The sequence below is a fragment of the Corvus brachyrhynchos genome, unplaced genomic scaffold (assembly GCF_000691975.1).
Source record: "Corvus brachyrhynchos isolate BGI_N302 unplaced genomic scaffold, ASM69197v1 scaffold9, whole genome shotgun sequence".
In the NCBI taxonomy this organism is placed as follows: Eukaryota; Metazoa; Chordata; class Aves; order Passeriformes; family Corvidae; genus Corvus; species Corvus brachyrhynchos.
Window position 1 is genome coordinate 2,588,928 of NW_008240037.1, and position 26,885 is coordinate 2,615,812.

At 37.3% G+C, this 26,885-nt stretch overlaps 1 protein-coding gene across 1 annotated transcript in view; it reads right to left on the minus strand.

Annotated features, from left to right (window-relative positions):
* Positions 1-1,190: 1,190 nt before the first annotated feature.
* The window catches only part of METTL25 (methyltransferase like 25), a 52,755-nt gene continuing 27,060 nt past the window's right edge, over positions 1,191-26,885 (minus strand). The window contains exons 6-13 of the mRNA XM_017743930.1: positions 26,129-26,223; positions 23,630-23,659; positions 22,527-22,600; positions 20,320-20,413; positions 18,788-18,889; positions 9,425-9,499; positions 8,733-8,804; positions 1,191-7,162 (exon numbers count right to left, since the gene is read on the minus strand). Coding sequence (XP_017599419.1) covers positions 7,064-7,162; positions 8,733-8,804; positions 9,425-9,499; positions 18,788-18,889; positions 20,320-20,413; positions 22,527-22,600; positions 23,630-23,659; positions 26,129-26,223 — 641 coding nt within the window. The 3' untranslated portion in view covers positions 1,191-7,063. The remainder of the gene's footprint in view (positions 7,163-8,732; positions 8,805-9,424; positions 9,500-18,787; positions 18,890-20,319; positions 20,414-22,526; positions 22,601-23,629; positions 23,660-26,128; positions 26,224-26,885) is intronic.

Consider the following 26,885-nt stretch of genomic DNA (forward strand, 5'->3'; position numbering starts at 1 on the left):
ATTCAAACGTATTATCTGAAATAAAAGAACAAAAAGCCATTTAAATCTTCTCTTACTATATGTCAGGAAGATTTCAATGATGAACCAGCATTCACAATCATTTCTATACTGTTCAACTTCAGTATGTATGGATAAAGGAAGCGTACATGATCTCTTCACCTTCAGAAATGTAAATTTGGAACTGTCCTTGTACAAAAGATATTTGATCATCCACACTTTGTCTTCAGCAGATGCTTTCGTAACCAAGCCTGCTCCCATGGAAATCAACAGAAATTAGCCAGTGACTCAAAAGACAATTCAGGTCTTCGCTACATTGTTGGACAGACATCTTTTACTTAAATCATGTATTTAATGATTTAAATACAAGATTGTCTAGGGGTAATCTTAATGATATGCATTTTTACTATGTGACTCTCTACCAGTATTCATATTCTCAAATTAAAACTAAAATTTCTATGAAATGAAGGGTTTCCATTTTTTAATTAGCTAATAATAGTCTGTCAATAAACACTGGAGAGCTTAAAATTGATAAAACTTGTTTTATATGCTGCTCGTTGAATATTTTGTGAGTTGTGTTCTTTGATGTCCATGCCTCAGAGTATAAAAAGCTTAGCAAATGGCACATTTATTCAAGCAATGTACAGATCTTTTTGCACTTTTTAACATCTGTGCGTCCTCTTGATGACTTTAGCCTTTCTAAGACTAACAAGTATATTTAGGATTTATAGTTGAGAAACAGCGTGGTTGCTTCTGCTGTCAGCCTTTATTCATTACTCTAATAATAGGAGGTGTAATAAACAACATAGATTTACAACTATATATTTTAATTATTGTTTCTGAAGGTTTGTATAATTGGGAGAGGTGATCACTGCTCCTTTCTCCTTTGGAATTTTCTCCTTCAGTGCCAGACACTACTGAGTTATTCAGTAAGCAGACAGCTTTGCTCTTTTCATCAGTGAGTCATGAAAGAGTTGACAGTGTGTTAAGGCCATCTCAGCTTCAGTCTAACAATTTGATTTGTTGGCTCAGTAGATTTACTGCATCTTGATTTTCCTGATAAATTCCATCTGAAACCCAATACCAGCTACCCTGACAACATCTTTATCTACATGAATAAGTTATACTGGTACAGATGCAAAGAGAAAGAGACTTACATAAATCTGAGAATTTTGTAATGAAAACTCAAAGAGTTTCACAGGTTTCACATGCAGAATTTTTTAATCCACAGATAAACTGTACCTAAATTTAGAAGTAATATTTTGCTTTTGGACCGTCTTTGTTAATCTTAAACAAAAAGATATTAAACAATTGTATCTTGTTAGCATGTGTTAGCTCCACGAAGAAATCGAAAGTCCTTGCTTATTACACATAACCACTGTGACTGTAATTACAAAAACTGAAAAGAGATAATTTAATAATCAACTATTACACAAAAAGCCCACAAAACCAAGCATAGACTTGGATTATAGAACAGGTACAAAATAAATGTTGTGTAGAAAACAGCTTGATTTCCTGGGGTGAACAGTATTTCAGATGGTTGCCCTAAAAAGACATTGTCACTTTTGCAGCTAGTTCCTAAATTGTAAGGCAAGTTTAAAATGTGACTCTCCTCTTTACTTACTGAAAGTTTCAGCTTTCCTGTATTCCAATTAAATAACATAATTACATTTCTTCTTACAGTTTATAAAGAACAACAATACATTTTATAGTAACTGCAAATCTCTGAGATATTTTCTCCATGTAATCCTGTCTATGTGTTTTGCATTTGTGAATTATCCAATTCTGGCCAACAGTGCACCTCATGATGTAACCTGACATACACTGTGCTTTCCTACCCAAGAACTCACACAGTACCATTTCAATTTCTTTTAACATTTAATTGGTAATCTATAAACCATTTTCTCACGTACTTCAAATGCACATTTCTGAGAAAATTATAGTGTATAATAGGATTCCACTTGGATAAAACAACTTAAACTTACTATAAAATCCATAAATAAACCTAGGAGTAGCTACCACTCCCAGCAATTAGTTGAAGTAATTTACTGTTTGGACAAGTATATTATGAGAAAGGTCCACCTATAGAATATAAATCACAGGATGTTGTAGACCTATTGATGATAGTCAGTAGTGACTGAAGTAAGTAACAGACTGAACTGACTGAAGAAATCTGTTAAAAGGATTTCAATAATGGTATCAGGGGAAATCTTTGAATGTTGGGCATACCCATTCTGAGGGTTCTGTTGCCTTTTAGCATAAAGCAGAGAGTAGAATGTCATTCTCTTGCTGATTTCATGAACGGCATCACTGTAAATGTGAGACAAGTGCCTATTTCTTTCCAGTTTGATACAGACATTGCAGACAGCCTTGAAGAGAATGTAGGTTTATACTGGGAAGATTGGTGTACAACAGCATGGTTTAACAGTTTGAGGCCAATTTTCATTGTTTTGGTGGGTTTCCTTAGATGTCTGAGTTTAATGATAATGTGCTCTGGAATTCCTGTGAAGAAAATGCCTCAGAGCTCTTGAACTGAAAGACTCGTGAAGAGAAGATCTTGTGCACGGTAATTTTTAATTGCCTATGCTTCTCAGGATGTCTGGTGCTTACTAATCTTTCTGATCACCAGGAATTAATTTAAGGGAGAAAGCAACAAGAAGAACTGTGGTGTAGCTTCTCTGAGGCATCCATCTCAGAAGGATTTTACTCTTTATCTCAGAGCACACTGAAATACAACATTGACAGAGATAACAAGCAGGGATAAGCAAATTCAAAGAAACCAACTTATTCAGCAGTTGCCTGGAGATACAGAATATAAACCCACCAATCTGAGTTGGTTATTTCAGATGGTGAGAGAACTGCAGCTGGATTCCCAGAGAATCAGGCCATGCTCCCATCTGGCAGGATTTTGGAACCCAAAATTTGAATGGACTTCAGAAACTGAGGGAGCTAAAGTCACAGTTCTAAGGGTCAGGTGTTTAAGTGTCTGGAAAACTATACCTCAGTTCTGATTTAGTTATGAATACTGAAAATCCTTCATGGCCCACAGCCCAGCATGAATTCCCCTTTTTTCAGTGTACTAGACTATACATCAACAAGAAGGAGAACAGGTATGAGTGGGAATGATAAGACACATGGGATAAAGAGATTTAAAGATGCTAACAGAGGTTGGTATTTGGTTACTTCCCCGAGAAAGGGAAGTCTGAAGTGCCACACTAAGTTGGCTAGTTCACACATGGCTGCCACCATGCCGCTTTGCCTGCTCCAGGGGAAGGGAAGCAGGGAAAATTTTCTTCGTGCTGGTCCTATTCTACCACTTGCCCTTAGTACCAGTGATCTCTGACAATATAATGACACACTTAGGATAGTTTTTAGAAAAAAGGAAATATAAGCCAATAAGTACTCCAGTCATCAAAAAGACATACAGCTGCCACAAAGCCAAATACATTTAGCATGCTTCCCCTGTGCAGATTTTATGCCATCACAGGACATAGAGTCTCAAGATTTTAACTGCATCAAGGCATAGCAAAAGCATGTTAACTCTGAGCAGATATTAAGCACTTTAACAGTAATGAATAATGTCAATGAAGAAGATAATTTACCATAAAATATACCTAATATTCAATCAGAAAAAACCCTTGAAACTAAAATCCCAGAAACTAAAACAGCACCGATTTTTTTTGTGGTGTGGTAAGTCACAAAATCAGACCTAGAAACACAGAATCATAGAATGGTGTGGGTTGGAAAGGACCTTAAAGATCATCTAGTTCCAACCCTCCTGCCATGGACAGGGACACTCTGTACTAGACTAGGTCTTAGAGCCCTATCCAACCTGGGCTTCAACACTCCCTGGGATGAGAAGTCCACAACCTCTCTGGCAACCTGTTCCAGTGCCTCACTATCTTTTCCTAACATCTAATCTAAACCTACCCTCCTTCAGCTTGACCATTCCCCCCTTGTCTTCTCCTCAGGACTCATCTCAATCCATTCCCTGCCCAGCCTGTGCTTGTGCTTGGGATTGCCCCAAAACAGGCACAGGACCATGCACTTGGCCTTGTTCAACTTCATGAAGTTCTTATGGGCCCATCTCTCAAGCCTGTCAAGATCCCTCTGGATGGCATCCCTTCCCTCCAGCACGTTGACCACACCACACAGCTTGGTGTCATCTGCAAACTTGCTGAGGGTGCACTCAATCCCACTGCCCATGTCTCCAACAAAGATGTTCAACAGCACCAGCCCCAACACCAGCCCCTGAGGAACCCCACTCAACCTGCAGAATCAAAGTTTGTCACAAAAGCAGGCTTGGAGATTTTAGGGCTACAATGATCTCTTGAATATTAAGGTTGCACACATACCCTGCATATACTCTTATTCCTCCATCGAAGAAAAGGTTTCAACCCTAAGAAAGATAAATAAAACACTCTGAATCTGTTAGAGAATGCATAGCTGTGCCACAAACAGAATCAGGCAAACACCTGATGGAAAGCAGGTTCCTTAGGGAGCACAACAAGATAGATAGTGGTCTGTCACACTGAAAGAAAATGGAGATTCTTTCCTATCAAAAGACTTCATCATATTTAGGATACAGTTTACTTTATGGGAGAACTTCTGGCAATAACCACGAAGAAAAGTGGTTTTATTCATCTTGATTACTGTCGGGGATTTTTCCATTGTGTAAACAATAACTCATAGGCATTCAGGCATCCAAAGCTTTGAAACAGCTTTGAGAGCAGACAGCAACTGACTTTGCTTGAATCCAAACTCATCTTATAAACCTCTTGATAGTTATTATTCTAAGAAGCACATCGCCTCTGTTTTTGCCTGCAGAGACTACAAAGTGCATGAAAAGTACTGAAAGAGCCTGAGAAGTTGCTGGGGGAGGGAATGCAAATTTATTCAAACCTTTTTAAAACACCAGACAAGCATTTGTGCTAATCCTAGAGATGTGCTTGCTTTTCTAAACTGTTGCAAATGTTCTCCTAAGATAGTAATAAAAATTTAACTTTGAATTTATCTAGCATTACACACATATCACATAAAATTAACACTAGTCTGTATACCCTTTGCAATTTCAACTGTGTTCAGATTAAATGAGACGGGGCTTGCTCAAATGAGTATTTTTGGGTACTTTTAAGCCCTTATTTTCAGTGGGAAATTGTGCTTTCTTTGTTTAAACATCATATATGCCTAGTTTTTAGAATTTGGTCTGAAAAAGCAGAAGAACCAATTCATAACAAAAAAGAGGCAATTTCTTCCCCCAGTACATTTTTTCAACAGCACATAAGACAGGGATGACTCTAACACTTCACTAACAATTAGTCATCATGTCTTAGCAGAACATAATGTAATAAAACCTATTTTCCTAGGATTTTTGTTCACCTTTTTTCTTTTTAATGTCATGTACTTTAGATTGCCTTTTTGTATCAGGTATTATTGGTTTTTTCCTTCCAGATGCTTAGAGGTTAGGAAAGGATTTTCTTTCTTTTGATTCCTCTCCTGGGAAAAGAATTCAGCAGCTTGTTAGTTTCCTCAGTACCGTCTGTATAAAAAAAGGTGGCATATATGGAAGGCCTCATTTTTCTCTTAGCTCTACTGCTCCACACCTGCAGCTTCTGTTAATTTCCTTGGGCACTGAAGATGTTCAGCAGCTCTAAGGATTGAATATATTCAGACCAAACAAATATCAGAAGCTCATAATGGAACCATGGAGCTAATAAGGACTGGAGTTCTAAAACAGATAGCAGCGACCTTTGACAGACATAAAACCAAAATATTTCTTCCAAGTGAATACATCAAGAAAGATGTGACTTGTTAGAAAAGTACCTTATGTCTCTTTTCTTGAGTGGCCATGTTCACAAGCTCTCATTATATTTTGCAAGCTGCAACAGAGTAAGATCCATTCCTACTCATGTCTCAGTCTCACTCAGTATAAATTACTGTTATTCTACAGTTAATATAAAAATATTTTTTGTTATTCTCATCTTCCATGTGTGTTCTCCTCTTTTCTTCTTTCTCCCCCTTTTCTATTTCTTTAATACTGTAATTTATTTGTTGTCCTTTTTTCTGGGCACTAGGAGTTAATTATATTTTACATATGCTGAAAAATTCTAATAAAAGCACTAGGACTTAGAAAAGAAACTTTTCTCTTTTTTTTAATTGATGGAAAATCTGCAAGCTTAATTAGGCAACCCATTGAGATAAATGCATCAACAAATAAATTTCTCACTCATGAATGCAGCACAGCTAACAAGAAACTGCCTAGGAAGTTTCAATTCATTTGGGTACCCAAGTATTTACACCCAACAGAGTTGAGCCAGATAAGGGCTTTCCAGTACAACCCAAGGATTACAGAGTGAACCCCAGCAGGGCAGCTGATTCTTAAGCACTGGGAAATCTCCCACTGGATTAAAGCACACATTTTTTCTTTCACAGTGACAGGCAAACAAGTGCATGCCAAGAAAATGCCTGAAGGAAGAAGGGGTTAATATAAAACTGTCCTTTGCAGGTAGTCGCTACTTAGGCTTTTCTACACTGCTCTATAAATAAGCTGGTCCTGATGACCTAAGAAGAGGAAGTACAAAGATCCTATTTAGTTTGTGAGCCTCTTGTCTACAGTGCAGGTTATTTTTCTGTTTATACTCTGCACCATGTGAATCCAGAAAAGAAGAAAGATGAGCCTAGTCTGAGACTGCTGATACCAGGCACTGGTAAAAATTGAGAATGTTATCTTGAGATTAGAAGTATCAAGAAAAAGGATATTGATACACAAGCATAATACCTTAAAAAGAAGAAACATAATGTTATTTTAAATAATAATCATATAGTATGGGCTGTAACATTTATAATAAAGTCAGATGTTCAACATTGTTTAGTAACTGACATAAGGAAGAAATCATATTTATAAAGGAGATATGTATTTCTGAAGATTCAAAAAAGCATTGCACTTTTTTCTTTTGCATCTGAAAAGCAAACATTGTACTTGAGGAATCAATTAAAAATAACAATAAAAGGGAGGAAACAGCAGTATCAGTTCAGAATTTCCAATCTCTCTGCAATTTGCTTCCACTTAAGAACATGACTGGTTCTTCAGAGCAATAACTGCATAGCATCTGGGGGACTTCACAGGATCAAATAACTTCACAAGTCCAGACCAGGCAATGTTTTCCTGAAAATGATATATAATTAAAGTGCATAAAAATGTGTTTGACTTATAAGCTAAGATATGCTAATAGGTCCACATTTCTAAATAAAAAATTGAAACTAAAAATAATTATCCTAGTGCAAAGCAGGAAAACCACTTATAAGAAAATCAGGGAAAGTTTGCTGTGAAAAAAAGGACACCCATAACAGGATGTATTTTAAAGTCATTAAATTATTTCTGGTGCTAATAAATGATAGCTTCCGACCCCCTTCACCAATAAAGCTTTGCTTTTTGGTTGAACTAGAGCAAAGAAATTAAGGATCATGTCATACTCATTTTATATTGCACATTCTACTACTGAAGCTAATTAACTGACTTTTCGAATGAATCAGGCCAGCTGGATCTGGTCATCACGTTGCATTTGGCTTTTATAATTCCTATTTTTCTTCCTAAACACATTTTGCAGATCAATCAGTACAAGATTAAATTCATGCATATATTACATTTAGAAAAGGTGAAGCAGTATTACATACAGCAAGTTTGATCTCCCATCTTGGAAATCATACAGATCTCTATGCAATTTTTAACTGGTTGGCATTTGGGAAAATACATCATTATTTAAATATTTCAAATTGCCTCTCTGTAAAAATACCAGTTAAAACAAAAGCATACGTTTACTACAACTCAGTTGTTCCAAGTGCACCGTGACAAAGAATAAAGTGAGTTTTCACTTATGATAAAATGGAGCTGTTAAAATGAAAGGTTTATGGTGGAAAAACACAGCTATTCACATGAATTGAGTTTGAACTTTATTTTAACATTTTATTTTGACCATGGCCCAGAGCAGAAGCTGGAAGATGCTACCACTTCCTCCTAGCAAATTATTATTTGTGTGAAAGATGTTTACTCGTTCAGAAAAAGTATTACCACTGCTTTCGAGCTAACCAGGCCAAGCTCAAAATTAGTGTTAGAAGAAGCAGTGTAACGGAAGTCTTCATGGAGTAAATGTAGTAGCATTTGCTTATTATATCCCAGATCTATACTTGTAAAATATTTATCCAGGCTGTATGTTAGTCAAATATACCTCAGCTGACCCATACACTTGGAAAAAGTGCACCCTCTCTCATCATTGATCTTAATTAAGAAACAGTAAAAGAAAATCATAAACGTTTTGGATCTAATTCAAAATTTATTGAATTATATGTTCCAAAGCACATTCATGGGAAGTTTGAGTATTAACAGCACAATGTTTGTTTAGCATTTCCAAATTTTTTTTTAATTATTAAATATCTCATTATGTTGTATAAAATGAGATTTGTTGCACATTTGATTAATTTATTTTTTATTGTCTATTGACTAGTAATTACCGTACAATTAAAAGAGCATAAACTTTACTGTTGCTGCTTTGCTGAAAACAAAAACATCTGTTGGGCATATGTTTATACTAAATGGAATGAATGCTTATACTTTTGCAAATATGATGAGAATAATAATTCTGCAACAGAGACTTTTTGTCTGCACAGTAATAAATTGACTGAAATAGCTTCATTTCAGTGATGTAACCTTTAGGTATTATAAGAGAATGCAAAAATACCTGCTCCTTGAGGTAGCAAAGACGATCCAGAAGTATCAAAACTTCTATGCAAGGAGCCAGAACAACCTTCAACTGAAAGAAAGATTAGATACTATAATCCTTTTGGGAAAGACAGGCAATACACTTCCAAATGGCTACATTTCCTCAAAACAATTCCACGAAGGTCAATCATTTTTTAGGGGTTTTGTTGTACAAATGTCACCTTGCTAATTTTCCCTATGGGATGGACATCTTCAAAGCCGGTTATATTAAAGATCAAAAATACACGGAATGCCATAAAGTCAGGGAACAATGTTATTTGGTTGGTTTTCAGACACTGTCCAACAAGAAAATAATATTAAATGTAGCAGACCAATTTTAAAGAGGGAAATAATGAATTTTAATAAAAAGAGTTTTTTATGAAATAACTGCATGGAGACCAGTCTAGGTTTAAAAGGAGACTGACATTCCATTTTCCAGTGCAATAGTCCCTCTTGAAAAAGAATCTTCCATGTGTTCACTTTATTACTTTACTTACACCTAATATAGTTTTGGAATAGGATATGCTCCAAAGTATGGAAGGGGGAATGGCTTTGTTTTTTTGATTGCATACCACAGTGTAAGACAGTCCACCTCCACATAAAACTTAACAGGGCTTTGTTCTAGACTAGCACATATATACAAGGTAATAGTATTAATCCTATAACTTTTACCATATTAAATGCTTCAAGCTCATTCATTCTGTGCTTGTACTTTTCATAGTAATCCATGATACAGCTGTCTGGGAGCTGCAAGGGATTAAAAAAAAGGATATCAGAGTTATTCCAGTTACTTTTTCAAGAGAACTTCAGAATTGAGAATCACACTACAAAATGAAATCCATGTTTTGTTTTTGAAATTAGCACTTTGCTAATATTTATAATAATTTTCCAATAGCAGTTTCTCAGTTCTAATTTACAAGAACTGTTTTGCAGACAGCATTTTCCACTGACATGAAATACTGAGATATATCCATTATTCAGAAAGCTCCAGCCATTCTTAAATGAGAATTACACAGTAAAGTGGAGATAACATTCTCATTTCCTTTCCATGTATCTTATCCGGTCCTCACTCCCACACCCAAGAAATTTATTTAAATAGCTGAGAATTAAACTCTGGTGTGAGAGCAAAATGGACGGTATTTCACATTCCAAAACCTACTATTGGATTCTGGAAATAATGCTTTGTTTCCCTGTGCCTAAAATTACCCATCTTTAAAGTAAAACTTTTTCTATTTGAACTACTGCATGTTCCCTCTCTTCCCAATCACCCAATGTGAGATTGCCAGCACTGCCACCATGACTGTAAATGCTGTGATTTGGGGCTGAATTTGATACAAAGGCAGTTCAGAAACTTGACTAAGCCTTTTCAGCCCTTGCTGGCCAGTGCAGCACAGCAGGTGCTGCAGCTGTGACCATGACTGCTCTACACAAAGTGTGTTCTCTATAGGGCAGCCAGACCACCACATCTCACCACATCTGAAAGTCACGATGTGTCTGCTCTGCTGACCACAGTCCTGGACACTGAACAAGACACTTGAGCTGGCCACGTAAGGAACATGCCAAAGGAGTGGGAAGTAGGTCTGCAGCATTATTGGTGATGGAGGCTGCTGGGAAGAGCAGAGCTGAAAGGGCCTGACGCACTTCTGCAGTACTGGGAGCTTTGCAGTATGGCTTTTCTGTTGTGGCTATGGAATGAGCAAATCCAAACTTAGCAGAAAAGTAACAGCTCTGACAGCTGTGTAGATGTGGCACTGAGGGACATGGTTTAGTGGTGGACTTGCAGTGCTAAGTTAACTATTGAAATTGCTGCTCTTAAAAGTCTTTTTCAGCCTAAATGATTCTACAACTCTCTGACAAAACACTAGGAAAGTTGAAGTGCTTAATACATTTTTGCACACTTTTATCAGAAGAATCATCTGAGAGCATGTGGCTAATCCAGTTGCAAAGAAGTAAAATCTTTGCCTAAAATAGGAAAAAAAACCAGGAAACATTAAAAAAATACGTAAGTTTTCAAATCAGGTGTGTATTATAAACTTTATCCTGGGACAGCCAGGAAGGGACTGAAGTGACCTCAGAACTATTACTCATTGTCACTGAGAAGTTCTCATAGTATGTCAGACAGATAGCAGATATATGTCCTATTACAGAGCAGACAGTTCAGATTCAATGCACTGAAAAAATTGAACAAATAAAGAATTTAAAACCACTGAAAGATAAGCAAATGAGTAATAATCAACATGAATTCATGAAGAATAAATCACAAGTCAGTCTACTTCACTTGTAAGGAGGGTAAAAGGATTCATGACAGAGAAAAACAACTGGTTCTCATATATTTTGATTTCAAAAAGACTTTTGATAACATTTCCCATAATAATTTTATAAGCAAATTTAGGAAACAAGCTTCAGATTAAAGTGCTACAAAGTGAGTGAAAACTGTCTGAATGACCATAACCAGAGAGTGGTTCCTAATGAGCCTCTGAGCAACCGGAAGGACCTGATGGCTGGAGGTCCATCATGGAATGCAGCATTTTCATTAAGAATTCAGACAATAGAACAGAAAACACATTAGCTAAGTCTGCAAATGTGCAACATGCAGGCATTGCCAGAACTTAAAATAACTCAGAAACTGGAGCATTGCTTAGAGAAGAAGTTTGAAACGCTGTACAGAAAAGCAGAAGGGCCTAGGCTCAGGCAGAAATAATCAGCTGTTCAGGATGGGGAGCACCAGATGACAGTTTGGAAGATAGAGCAGATCATAAGCTGAGTGAGAGTCACAGTTGTGCTACTGCAAAAAAAAGCAACCACCATTCTGTGACATGTATGGGAGAGCAGCCTGCAAAGTACAGGAAGTAATCCTTCAACTCTGGCAGTGGAAAAGCTCTAGCTGGAATACTGCATCCATTTTTGGGCATCAGATTTCAAAGAAAGAAATGAACTGTCTGAAAAAGCCCTGAAAGAGATCAATGATCTAGAAAACATGACCTATGAAGAAAGACTCAGAAAACTGGAACTGACCAGGCTAAATGAGACAAAATTGAGAGTGGGCATAATAACAGCTTTTACAAGGCTATCACCAAGAAGTAGGGAACAGTTTGCTCACTGTGTCTGCAGTGGATAGGGTGAGAACCAATGGGCTTGAATTAAAAGAAAAAAAAAAGAAAAAAAATTCAGCCAAAAACTTGAAGAAACATTTTCTCTTAGAGGTTAATTAAGGACTGGCAAGGTTGTCAGTCTCCATCACAGGAAGCTTTTAGAAAATCTTGCAAATATTATTTTCAGGAATGATGCGTAATTCCAATTCTGCTTTAAAACAAGAGGAGATTACAAAACCTTTTGTAGTATTTCAGTCATATTTTTTTAATTTAGAAAGTACTTTTTCCCAACTGCAAAGGCAAGGCTGCGTAGCTGATCTGGCAGTACTAATGTGGACTAACAAGAATTTTTTTGGGTCTTATTGCTATTTTATTTTCTGTGAAGCTGTGCAAATATTTTAAGAGTTCTTTTTGTTTTTCTCTTCCCCTCTAAACAGTCAAACTAACTAAAATATATCAGTCATGAAATAAACAAAAGAGTTTATTTAACCTCTGCCCTATAAGCTTTTCATTTCAACTGAGTATTAATAGGGTTTTAGTATAATGGACTTTAGAAATTACAGGCTATTTGGAATTAAAATACAAAGATCTATATTTGAAAAAATGTGATCTTGAAGCCTTTCTGCTTTTGCTTCCTTTATGTTCCCCATTTTTCAAGATGAAGCATTCAAATTAAAAGAAAACAAGCTGTGAAATGTTTGGCAAATAAAAAGTGGGTCAAAAATGTCTCTTGGACACTGCCATACTCAAGTATGTGCTTTTCTACTCCTTCCCTGCCTGTTATAAATTCTGACTGAACGCGTACTGCTGTCATGGATAGACTCGGTGCTACTCCACAGTGTGCCTGAGACGAAAGTTTGGTGAGTGAACCAATTCAATGCAACAGCTCAGCTGGAAAAGAGAGAAAGTGTCCTTTGAAAAGCATTGGTAGAGAAGGGCATGAAAAGGGTAACTGGTAGTTTGCCACAGTTTATAGGAAGACAAACAAAACTCAGGTAACACTGGCTTTGTCTGAAACTGCAATGGCTTTCCACCTGCCTTTAGTACCCAACACAACCTTCAGCTCTCCTTCCAAGGTGAACTAGGAGTAGTTTACTCTTTGCCTTTTTGGAGAAGAATTGTACTTCCATATGCAATGCAAGCCCTATTCAGCCATTGAAGTTGTCCATGCAACTGTTCTCTGCATTGTCACTCATTTGTGTACCCCAAAAAAATTCTTCATATATATGCACTGAACTTTTTTCTTACATTATGATGTTGATACTATGAACATGAAGAAACTCAAATACATGCATTTGTCTTAATAATGACTCTGCACTCAAAAATCCAGCTTATGTTACTGACACTTGAGTGACCTTCCTTTCATTTTGGCCAGTATTTCTTCCCTGATACAGCTACAATGTCTCCTGGTCTTTATCAGGTTGTGAACAAAAGGGCCTCGTCTATTTGCATTGTGATGGTGGTGCAAGCTTTCTTTTAAACTGATTTCTTTGTGGATTGACGTGGTCACTCAAATAGCTGAAACAACTGAGAGGACCTAGCAAGGTCTCCAGTGACCTAATTGTAACTATACCATGTAGGTATACCATTTATACCATTTATACCATTTATACCATATATACCGTATGCTGGAGGTGGCACTGAAGATGAGCCACAGGACTGACTGATCTGTTGTGAATAAGGTGAGACTGTCACAGAGCCCTAAGAGCATGTGAGATATCACACACCTGAGCACACCCAGCTTGGACTGCAGCCCCACAGGCATGCTGATAAGAGCACAGGCTGAAAGGAAAATGCTCAGGCACAAGGTGTGGGACAATTAGTGACACCACACTTCACATTTCTTCAGAGAGCATTTTTTCAGAGCTGTATCCTTCTCTAGACTAAAGAGAATGAAAGTCTCTTTTACTGTCCAATGTTTCACGTGCCCTCCAGAGAAGAGACAGCTTAAGGATGCTATTCCACAGTCTGTCAGATGCAGTTTCTCCTTGCTGCCTCAAAGGGACTGCTTCTTCCTGCACTGACTAGAGAATTCCATGTTTCCTCTCTTCCTGTACCAGCACTGTCAGGAACACTAACGAGAGTACAAGAAAACTGTAAGGCAATCCTTCTAGCAGAGCAGTGCCTTAGATCAGTTCAAAACACTTGGGAGAACATACCTTACGGGAAATTTTACAACTTTTCCGTAACTAAGGTAGTTAAAAATACTGTAATGTAATATACTGTAAAATAATGTAAAACAGATAATGGAATTACCGAGAGACTTAAGTTTATTTAGAACTTCATTTAAAATGCATTTCAAATGAATGCGATCTATATTATTTATAATTATACCTAACTGAGATACAAATCTCTTAAGACTCCTTGTCAGAGTAAATTGCTACAGTACCATAATTGGGATAGTATTTTGTCTATTTGAAAAACAGTTATGCTTAAAAACAGCATTATGTGCTTACACTTTATAGAGTGCTATGCAAGCATTACCTGAGCTGTCATTTAGTACCTCCCTAACTAACAAAGGAAACAGGAAATCTGTGAGCTGAAATTCCTTCTGTCCAAGAAAACAGTGAAGAGAGTCAACTCTTCAGCAATTGTAAAATGCATTGTGTGTAAGTCCATGCAGTACCTTCATTTTTTGACTGCTTAGTCTCAGTTAATTGCTGGTTTAAGATTCAGGAGAAAGTGGAGAGCATTGTTTTGGCTTTGGCATTGTTTACCCTATGGCTGAACACAATAAAAAGTATCAAAATTATAAATATTCTTAGTAAAGACCAACCAGTTTCAGATAGTCACTGTCATTTCAAGATATACACACTGACATTGGCTGTGGGGTAGACATTAAGGTCATAAGAAATCTCAGGCTAGAAGTCCCTCTCTTCCCCAATTTCTGCAAAAATTCTTTTTAATTCTCAGTACAGTTGCATATATTCAGGTTAGTTCATGTGTTAATGTATTACACAATTCCACTACTGACAGTTTCCCAGTCTTAAGTGAGTGGCTTTTCAAGACTTTATAAAACAAGAGCAAAATTAAGCCACACAGTAAGCTTCATGTTATCTCCCTTCATTTGCAAACTGCATTTTATGATATGCCACTAGTCACTGCTGAGGAGAATTTACAAGTCAAGGACAGTCTATGGTAAGCTAAGAGAAATCCATCTCCACTTATCAAAACTAAAAAATCCAAACTTGTCTGACAAAAAATAAGCAATTAGTGAAGAAAAAAGAAGTATTTTTGCACAAATTCTGATTTCAGTATTGTCTACCAGCTTTAACACTCAAAATTAAATAGCCTGGAGTTTGCAAAAGCACCGAGTCAACAGATCCCAAAGTCTGTCAGACACATCCAGGCCTTGGCTTTGTAAGCACTTTCTCCATTTAATCACCTTAAGCTAGGCCCTATGAAAGGTCTTTTGCTAATCTACCCCAGTAAGAACAGGACATCAGGAAACCTAAAGACTTTTGAGTTTTCTTTCCTAAAAGCTCTAGAAATACATGGACACTTACATGAGGACTTTTGCTGTTTGTAGCACTTATTGCCTTAAGCAGCAAGCAAAGGTGTTAATAAAGAGGCTTAATTTTAAATGCATTTTTAAAGCAGCTACAAACAGATGAAACATGTTCCGAGCTGAAGAGGAAGGAATTGCTCTCGCTGCTTGAAAGCAAAAAGGCTAACAAGTATCAGAAGGGCTAGCTACCCTAGGAGAGAGTACAGGATGAATGCTCCATTCTCCCAAAAGAGGGTCCCCCACTCATATTAAGTTAGGCAAAATGGTGAATAAAAGGGAAAAATCTTCTGATAGAAGGAATTTCTCCAAAAACTATGTGACCCTTAATGCTCTATCTGTACAACACAGAGTCTATCAGGAATAAATACTGCTTTGGTATGTATCCAGACCAGTTACTGCAGCCCTGTGCAAGCAGAAAGGAGCAGCTGCACATTCACAAGCCCTGGTTCCTCATGGGGCCCTTCAGCCACACCAGTATCTGTTGGAGGGACAGCACAGCAGGGCATAAGCAACCCAGCAGGTTCCTGGAATGCACTGATGAGAACTTCCTTTCCATGAGATAGAGGAGCCAATGCTGGATTTTATTCTCACCACCAAGGAAGGCCTCATGGGGAATGCGAAGCCCACGGGCAGCCTGGGCTGCAGTGACCATTAAATGGTGGAATTCAAGGTCCTTGGGGCAGCGAGGAGAGCACACAGCAAGCTCATTACCCTGGACTTCAGGAGAGCAGACTCCTGGGATCAGTTTGACAGAGTACTATGGCATAAAGCCCTGGAGGGAAAAGGGGCCCATGCAGGCTGGTTAATACTCAAGGGTTACCTTCTCCAAGCTTAAAGAGGAAGTCAGGAAAAAATACCATGAGATCGGCATGGATGAACAATGATCTCCTGGCCAAATCAAACAAGAAGAAGGAAGACTACCAAGAGTGAAAGCAAGGACAGGTAGCCAGGGAGGAATACAGAGATATTGTCCAAGTATCCAGGGATCAGGTTAGGAAAGATAAAGCTCTGACAGAACTAAACTTGACTGACATCAAGAGCAACAAGAAAAGCTTCTGTAGGTACACTGGCTGCATGGGTGCCCTCTCCAGAACAGATGACTGCTTACACAGCTTACAGAGAATGTTGAGATACTCAACAACTTCTTTGATTGAATCTTTACCAGCAAGTGTTTCAGCCCCACCACCTGAGCTGCAGAAGACAAAGGCAGGGACTGATTAAATGAAGAACTGCTCACTGTACAAGAAGATCAGGCTCAAAAACATCTTAGGAGCTTGAAGACACACAAGTCCATAGGACCTGATGAGACGTGTCTGTAGGTCCTGAGGGAACTGGCAGATGAAGCTGCTAAGCCACAATCCAGTGTATTTGAGAAGTCATGTCAGCCTAGTGAAGTTCCCACGGAAAAAGGGGAACATAACCCATAACTCACTTTTAAAAAGGGAAAAAGTGAAAGACTGGGGATCTACAGGTCAGTCAGTCTCACTTTGATGCCTGACAAGATCATGGATCAGGTCCTCCTGGAAACTGTGCTAAGGCACATAGAAAATAAAGAGGTAACATGGCTTCATTAATGGCAAACTGTGCCTTCAAATCCGGTGGCCTTCTATGAGGGAGCTACAGCATTGGTAGATAAGGAAAGAGCAACTGACATCATTACCTGGACTTGTGCAGAACATTTCACATTATCCCACCTGACATCCTCCTCTCTAAACTGGAGACCACTCAGTGGATAAGGAATCAGCAGAATGGCTGCACTCAAAGAGTTTTGGCCAACAGGCTAAGAGCATTGGGGCTGCACAGCCTGGAGAAGTGAAGGCTCTGAGGAGGCCTTAAAGCACCTTCCATTAGCTAAAGGGGACCTATAAGAGAGCTGGAGAGGGACTTTTTACAAGGGCATGTAGTGATAGGACAAGGGGGAATGCCTTTAAAATGAATGAGGATAGGTTTAGATTACGTAAGGAAGAAAGTCTTCACTATAGGGGTGGTGAGACACTGGAACAAGTTGCCCAGAGAAGCTGTGGATGCCCCATACCTGGCAGCGTTCAAAGCCAGGCTGGAGGGGGCTTTCAGCAACCTGGTCTAGGGAAAGGTGTCCCTGCCCCCCAGCAGGGGGGTTGGAACTAGACAATCATTAAAGTCCATGGCCCACAAAGAAATTCCATTAACTCTGAAGCTATAAGCAATATAGCCACACTTGTGAAGCAACATGCTCACACTAAAAGACTTCTCTCTGCCCTCACAAAATGAGGATGTTTTGTCAGAAATTCAGTAGTCATGGCTTATATCTCATTTTTACTACTGAGGTAAAGAGATGTGTGAAGGGAATGGTCCTGTACCAAAAGGCAGAAAAAAATATTTCATTTGCATCTGTTTAATGATGTTTAATTGACAGGCTCTTCAACACTGAAAGGAAACACCATGAATAGAGGAAATTATTTTGGCTCACTTCATTGGAAACTTTAGTCCTTGAACAGTAACCGTTAACAAGGAATGGTTATTGATAAATGTGCTTTTTTCTTTTTTTTTTTTTGGTAGAAAAGCTATTTTACTATGTTGTCTCACTCTAACTCATTTCTGATTAAGACTGTTTTTATAAAGAGTCTGGTTCTTGCTTCACATAAGCAAAGGACTTCACATCTATTCCACAAAGGAAAGAAGCAGAGGGGTTTCTTCACACGAGCTATTGGCAGGATTAAGGAAATAATCTTTACTTAAAACCTGTACCCAAAATTCCTTAGTATTTGGATAATTATACCTGATGAGTTTTCATCAGTGTAGTATTTAGCAAAAGGCACACACTTAAAAAAATGAGTATCAGGGCAGGTTAGGTGTTTTATATACTTGCACTCTTTATCCTGCCTCCACAGTTGTCCAGACTGGAAAATGACTGGATTGCACCAGGGGCTACCTTTTGATCAGAAACAGAGGTAATGGTGTGTATAAAGGAAGCAGCTGTGATCCTTATCATGAACCATTAAGTTTGAAAGAATGTTTACATCCCACAGTACAGATTCAGCTACAGTGATCAAAAGCATCCAAGATTTTACCATACATGACAAACTACCAAACCCTGGCAGGGAAACAGTGCCTTTACCCCTCTATTTTCCCTTCCAGTACTTTTATTATCATACAGAGATGAAATTATTTTTAATATTCTGATAAGCCTAGTAAAAGACTGGAGACTTGCAGTTTCTTGACTTCTGTTTTTTAGAAAATATCTTTGCATGTGTAAAACAGAGACCCATATGGAAACGATTTTTTCTCATAGTTCTCTGGTTGCATTACACAGTACCACTAAGTTTTAGCTGCTTTTTTAATATAACCTAAATAGATTTATGTATTAAGACAATGATTGCCTCCCTTTTTTTTTTGTGAATGACAAGGACATTTTGGATTATTCTGGAAGTATGCTTCATATATGCTTACTCCCACCTTATATTCTTCCCAAGGCATCAGTTTTTGTCCACTGCCAGAGACAAAGTAGACTTTTGGTCTATGCAGTACAGCTGCTCTTTTGTTCATTTCTAAATAAAGCTGAAAAACAAACCCAGCATGAATTTCTCTTTGATTTTTGTTGTCTTTCAGAGCAAATGTTTAGGTTGCATCACAGTTCTAGCTATGTAAGTATTTTTTTTTTTTCTGAAGAGAGGAATTTAACACATTCTCCAATATTGTGTAGATGTAGTGCTGACTCCACCATGAAAACTGCAGGCTCAGAACTGCTGTTTAGCGAGCAGTAACAACTTTCCTCCCAGTAGTATCAAAATAGAACTGGTTTTGTGCTGCTGCAGATTTCAATATAGCTGGGAAATAAAAAAATAATACTGTTTACTTCAGCATAAAATCCAGTCTTCAGTATGCAGCCAGCTGCACATAAAATGAGGAGGAACATGAGCAATAGTGAGCATTTACTTGATTCAGGTCTTTAGCAACCACATAAACATGCAGCTTGAAGCAGTGTTGACAGACATCTTTGTCTCAGGGCAACTTGCATTTGTCCAGACCCTTTTTAGCAAAAGGCAACACACCTAAAATCAGACCTCTTGACACAAACTTTCTATGCTCACTGATTTTAAAGAAAACAGTGACAAATCTGCACCAGCAGATTTAACCAATGATCTTGTGAACTAATTATTGCACAAACAATGCACTATTGCTTTTAGGTGACTGTACACACACAAAGAAAGACATAATTTTACTTCTAGCTGAAGTGAATGCATGAATAATGCCTATTCATACAGAAAAGCAAACGGGTAACTACATTTGTTAGATGTGATTTGCTAACTACAGAATTAAATATAATCCTTTTAATATACAGCAAACTTCAGGCATAAGTCCTTTTCTTAATGCTGTCAGGATGATTCCAATTTCATTTGAATTTACTTGCTTATTTGGTTTTCCCTGTTTCTCCTAGTTCATGCTTTGACGTGCCTGGCAAATCTTAAGTGATTTGACATTTTGACTACAGGTTTTAAACATTACTTTACCAGAGACTACAACAACATTTACCTTAAATATTTTACATGCTTGCCACTCCCGCTTTTCCTTTGATTGTACTTAATTTGTTAGCAATCTGTCTAGTACTCCCTAGTGTCTCTTTTGCACAACTTGTTCTCACAACATGGTTGTGATCTTCACACAGTCATGCCTAATGCTATGTTGCCATCTGTTGACCAATTGAGCAGTTGTAGGACTAAGACAAGATACTCAAGAACATAAATAAAATCTCAAAAATATTTTAAATCTCTACTTTATATTTACTTTATTTTTCTCCAAGTTATTTAAAATCTTAATATATTTCCTTAACATTTACTAATTTAAAGGCATTAGGTCTTCAAATATATTATTCATACAGCAATATACAACATAAATCAACTCAATGGCTTAAACATTGCATTGTGGTGCTGACTTTAAGAACTAATATGGATATAACAATTTCATATAGTCTCTAATTAGTGACTCACCTTTGAATCATCCAGTTCCAGCTTTTTCAGAGACCTTCTGACATAATCTATGAAGGAGGATGATTTGGAGAAGGTTTTTCCAACATGTCGATCACTGCAAATACAGTACCGAGGTGTAGGCTTTTATACATCCAACAACAGAAATTCAGATATTTTGAACAGGAGAAATAAATCAGTTGGATGGCTACTACTGCCAAGTTAGTAATAACAACTTCCCTTTTTCCCCCTTCCACTTAAAACAATCTAGCTAATACTTGCTAGACACAGCAACTGTATTATGGTTATAACAAGGTTATTATTTTACCTAAAAATTTGAGATATAGCTGAAGGTTCTTTTTAATTTCTTCACTACTTTTATTTCCCTATATGAATGACAAAATTCTTATTCCCATTGACAGAGACTTCCTTCTATACTTCTGTAATACTTCCATAATCTACTATAATGCGGCTGTAATTTATTTAACACAAACACTGGACTAAGCAAATGCCACTTTTGCTTGCTACCTTGTGTTCTTATCCTTGCAATTTTTATTTCACTAAATGATGCCATAATTCTGTCTGTTCACAACTCAACAGCTTGCATTTCAAGCCAGCCAAAAATGTGGGTTGTTTCAAAAAATACGTTAAAATAGTGCACAAAAACTTAAATAAACATATAGGAAGAATGAATCCTAGAAGACCACTCGTATTTGTTCTCTTCTCTGTGTTTAAAATATCTTGGAGAAACAACACACAAAGATTTTTTTAGTCTGAATTCACTTTCTTAACTGAGTCTAATGTTATTCCTCTTCCAGATGTGCAGTGTAGGAGTTAAATTTTCAGGTACAGAATTTTCAGCTACTGAATTACTTAACAAGAAATACACTTTCCACCCACCCTCTCAGTAAAAATCTGGACAGAAGTTATCTTAGTTTAAAACTTCTCCCCCTCTTTATTCTTAGTAAAAACCTATCTCCTTACCTAAAATCTAGAACTAACATCTGAGGTCAACAGAAAGATTTCACTCAAGTGGCAATTCTAATTCTGCTTAGCTGTCAAGGTCCCTCACTCACTGAAAATAATTTCTGTTGTCATACTTAATATTAAGATGCACCTAAACATTTAGGCTGATGCAGTCTGAAAATCAGTTAATGATTATGCTGTTACATCATTTCTAGGAAGATGGGCATTTAACACCACGCTCAGAAAAAAAAAACCAATGGGTGTGAGAGAGGTCTTCCCAAGGCAGCCATTGAATTAATTTCAAAAGCATCATCTTAATTACTTCCTCCAAATTATACTTCCTTCAAAAAATGAAAAGTCTACCTCAGACTTTTTCTTCTCTTTACAATTTAGCAGCCATGACTTTTTGTGTGATATTTTATGCAATTTTAAAATAAAGAAGCCTTTCTTCTTTCAGGAATTTGACCTTCTGATGGGTAAGCTGACACTACATCTAGCAAAAGTTTTGAGGGTATCTGCATTAACACTTATTTTAGATCAGGAGTATACTTCTGAAGTGAATTTTCTGGTTTTCCCCACCTCTCATGCCTTGGTTCACACTGTGGAATATTATCAGACCTCAAAAAAATGGGTAATTTTCAAACTAAATTAAACTGGAAGGTGTGCTTCTGGATGTGCTCCAAGTGCTAACAGGCATACATCCCACAGAACAAGATATAATCTTATTATAAAATCTGCAACCACAAAGGAGTATAATGCAGGTGTCAGGTCCTCAGCAGCAGCTCTCCAAATCCCATTCCTACAAGAAAGCAGCGCTTGCCAGTGTAGGCACAGGCAGTGAGTAGCTCTTTACAGCCATGATGGCCATTGAGCTGTCAGCAGTTTTTCTCAGGACAAATGAAAATGTATTTTTCCTTCTGCAGTATCAAAGCTCAAAGGACCTCTGCATGACAGGGCAGCCCAGGACTGCGTTAATGTTTTAGTGCATTTGCTGAGTATCCTCAGGTGAAGATGTGCTTTACCCATGTACCCAGTACCAAAGAGGGCCTATTTCAGCTACAGGTAAAGCAAGGGCAATACTTTTGTGATGTGGATTTAGGATGAGCAAATCTATCTTGCATTTTAATACTGATGTGTATATACAACCAGATGAGACTGATTCCTACATCCTTCTGCCTTCCAAAACCTACTTTCTCTACAACACAGAAGTGGAAGAGAATCAGATCAACCTTTGGTTGGTATTCTGTGAATTCAGAGCTTCCTACCTTTTGGTGACACCATAAATTTCTTCTATAATAACCTGAAGAACAGCTCGATAAAACAGTGATTCCGTAGGCAGCTGCAAAAAATTTTAGAACAGCAAGGATTTAAAATTGGCACTGAAATTAAGATCAGAGTAACAAAACCAGTATTGGCTTCCTTCACTATTTATTGAGTTGTATACTTTATGATCAGTCATACCAGATTTAAGAGGACAATTTATTAATGTTCCTGCATCCAGTTAAAATTCTGGTTTTGAGTTAGATTCTAACATAACCATAAAACACACTGTTCACGATCCGAATTCTAATATGCAAAATAAATAACAATTATCTAAGTTGTTTAAAAGACAAAAGGAGCAATTCCCTAGCTGAATCATCTGTGCTTAGACTGTAGTATGAACCATGCAGAAAGTACTAATGTAAAAAAAAAATACTGAAAATTTCACATATTTGTCTATGGAAAATCTGTTTGCATAAAAATAGTTCATGATTGACAATTAAAAATTCAGAGAAAAAGACTACTGGGGTCAGTGGGCTTACTGAATATGGAAAGAAGTCTTTCAGCTTTCCCTTTTAAATACCTGCACAGTTGGTGCCCACCATGCCTTAAGGATAACTTGCACAACAATAATTCAAAATATTCACAGGGAAAAAATATACAGGGATTAAAAATGAGAATGATAATGTTTCTAACAGGTTCAAGCTTTTGTCATAACAATGCCTATTTTTACATTAGTTGATAAAACATTGGGATAGAGTGATCCAAACCAGGGATATCAGAAAGACATCTGCACTGAATTTATGTATTAGCTGAAAGATAGCAAAGGATGTTAGGAAGGGTAGTTTAATGCCTTAAATTTTAAGCTGTGCTTTTTTTTTCTCAGACTCTTAATTGTCAAAAGAAAACAGATTCACTAAGTACAACCACAGCAATAAAAATGCAATTTCATGATGACACATGGTATCTATCAGGATTTGACACAGTGTACGCCAGTATTTCAGATTCCAGATATGCAGAAGTTCAATAAAAGGCCACGGATTATGAACATTCAAGGGGGGAAAACACATTTTATCTTAGAATGGCTAAAATAAACAATATTACTTACCATTTGGCCAACTGCAACTCGCTCCAAAGCCTTTAAGAGTCAAGGAATTAAATTGCTGATATGTTTATTCTTTATCATAACATTTTATAAACACATTGTATAAAAGCCAGAGGAGACGACATTTTAAAAGATTAGTGGTGTGACATAACATGAGCTTGCACACTTTAAAGTGTTAATACCTTTAGACACTCATAAGCAGCTACTCCTGTTATTTTGGTTTATTTATAGGAGAAGCAATGACATCCAACTGTGTGGAAACAGATACATGGAAAATTTGCTTGTTTTTCTTTGTATTGTATAGGAATTTCAAAGGATTACTTTCTGTGAATGTGCTAAAAACAAATGCATTTTTCTTGAATCTAGTCCTACTGAAATACAAATAATTCATTTTTCATATTTAATTATTTTAAAGTAAATACTAGCTCTATGGACAATACTAGTTTCAATCACTAGTACTCAGAAAAATTGAACTGCTGATATAGAGTCAAGTAAAGTAACTTCAGAGAGACTGCAGTTTAAAATACTGTTGCATTTTTTTTCACTAGATTCTTTGCATTATAAATGCTGATGTAGGTGTGAGACTACTTGATTTTTATGATTCATAGTGACAAAGAATGACAAATAACCAGAAGCGTGGAATATTCTTTCACAGTTGAAAAGATAGCGTGCCTACAAAAATTTCAATAGCGCATTAAAGATCACAGTAGAAATAAAGACAAAACCTCAGTATCTGATTATCTGATATGATATCAAATTAGGTAGCAAACCAAAAATGCCTCGCCACTTACAGATCGTCGTCACCTTTAGTCCCCAAACTTCACTACAGTAAATAAGACTGCTTGTTACACAATCACCCAGTCTTCCTTCTCCTTGTTGTAGAACTAATCTTGTATTTCTGACTGCTCTTCAAACGCAGTCAGTGTAGTTGCCACTCCTCCATTCATGGCTCTGGCCAGCTATCAGGTTTGCCCTTTGCTGTGTAAGCTCTCATAGCAGCATCTACCTGCTGCTGCCGAGGAGATGGATACGGGTTCCAACGCGTATTGTAAGGGTCTGAAACTGGAACTCTTGCCCAACACCTCTGGCACTTGGCACTTCAACCAGTTTGAATTCTGAGTATCATTGCTCAGCAGACTTTCTGCTAACCAGCCATTAGCCCTAGAAATGTGGGTGCTTAGTGGCTCTGTGCTGGCTCCCTTGTACCTCCTACACGGCAAGGAAAATGCCAGTCACGAAAAATGCATATAGAGAATTACAGACATAACAGTAGAAGTATCTAATTACACAGGAGAACTCTGCCTTTTGTGAATATTCAAACAACAGGTTTTTAATTGCCAAATTTCTGTGATTTCTGAGACATCTAAAATAGATATATATAGCACGATCAGTACTCTCTTGGGGGTCATTTGCTTATAAAATTTATCTTCCTACTATTGTTGAAAAACAGCCCAACCTTTTTCTTTCCAAAAGAAATGGAAGAGGAGAGGAAACAGCTAATGTGTCAGCTGAGGAAGGACTGGTATTGTATGACACTGACAAGAAAAAGAGAAAAGGCAAATCCCTTTAGAAAGCACTTTTCTTGTGCTAAGTTTTACAGCTACATCTCTAAAATGAACAATTCTTTTCTTTTACTTTGCCAAGGGTAACACATTTAAGCCTTATGGATACTAAACAACTGTCCTCCTATATTTTCTCCTGATAGCATTTAATTATCGCGGTAGTTTAAGTTTACATAACCTCAATACATTAGTCTACACTGAGTCTTTAGTCTATGCTCTTCTCTGTAACAGAGGTACAAAGCTAGCAGCAGAGCCTAGACAGAACCTGATGTGATTTATCTGGATACCAAAAATTAAAAATTAATAGAGGGAAGGAATAGTGGTCTTCTAACTGAAAGAGTGGTCAAAATTTTCAGTACCTACCTGTTTTTTCAAATTAGACAACAGCCCATCATCCTATCTTGATGAGGCTAAGTCCTTAAAAGTACTTCAGCTCTTGGTGCAATGTTAAAAAAACATTTCCAGACTCTTAAGGCACATGGATTTTAGAGCTCCTCTAGTTTTTGGAATAGGCAAGGTTGTTCAGGTTTTAAACAGCCAGAACATTCAATATTATGAATCATGAAGGCATTGGGGGAGTTACTGATTGCAATCCTTCTACAATTACCTTGTTTCCCCCTCAGTCCTTGGCCAAGAACTATTATCTTGAGGGGTTACCTTTTTTAGGTTTCAGCAAAGTTTTGGCCTTTCTGTCCAATCTTAAAATACATTTCTATCAATACTCATTTTTTCATGCCTTCAGCAAGTATAAAATATATAAAGCTGGAAGGTCAATACTATTTTTTTTAGATATAATTCATCATGCTCACAACATTAATGATGTTATTCTGTAGATTCTTGGATTAAAGTCATGGCTTTAGGATTGGAAGCCAAAAACAATGAATCCTGAAACATCTGGACAAAGCTCTCGGCAGGAAAAAGAAAGGAAGGGGAATCATACCAAGCATGCTGACATCCTGGCATTGCGACCACAGCACCAGCCTTTGTCCTTCAAGTACTGACACATGGGAAATCCCCACACTTGGTCGTGGCATTCTGCAATATGGAGGGGAAAAAAAAAGGCACAGCTTTTCCTCTTATTTACAGAATACACAAAGGATTGAGCAAGATGAACAGTAGGTAATGTAGCAGAAACACTTAACTGTTCTCATCCAGTACCAAAACTTGCGGTGGTGCTACAAAAAAAGTGTTTTCCCTGTAACAGATGTTTTTGGTTTATGCTGAATTTCTGGTAATTTCACACTTTCCAAAACAATTTTAAGTGAGTGTCCTTTACATAAATACACTGAAAAAACAGTCAAAGGGACAAGAGAAAAGTTTGCAAATACTCATGACAATCTATGCCTATGCCATGAATCACAAGATGTAGGCCAGGCAGTCGTTCCATGCAGCAGGACTTCAGTACCACTTCTCATTGTCTTCTTATTCTATCAAAACCATCTTTTAAACATCACACAGAACAATGTGTATTTGTTTATTCCAGTTCTGAAAGACCATTCTGCTGTGAGGCAGAATGTTTGTTTTCCAGAAAAGAGCAGCTGCAAAGGCTCTTGCTGTTTCTTCAAAATACCAAGAAGCATTTGCATCACAATCTGTGCTCAGTTTCAGTATCATTTATATTTTGAATAACAACACAATTCTCCATGTTTAACACAAATGCAAATGTGGGAAAACTGAAGCACAGAGATTACTTTACG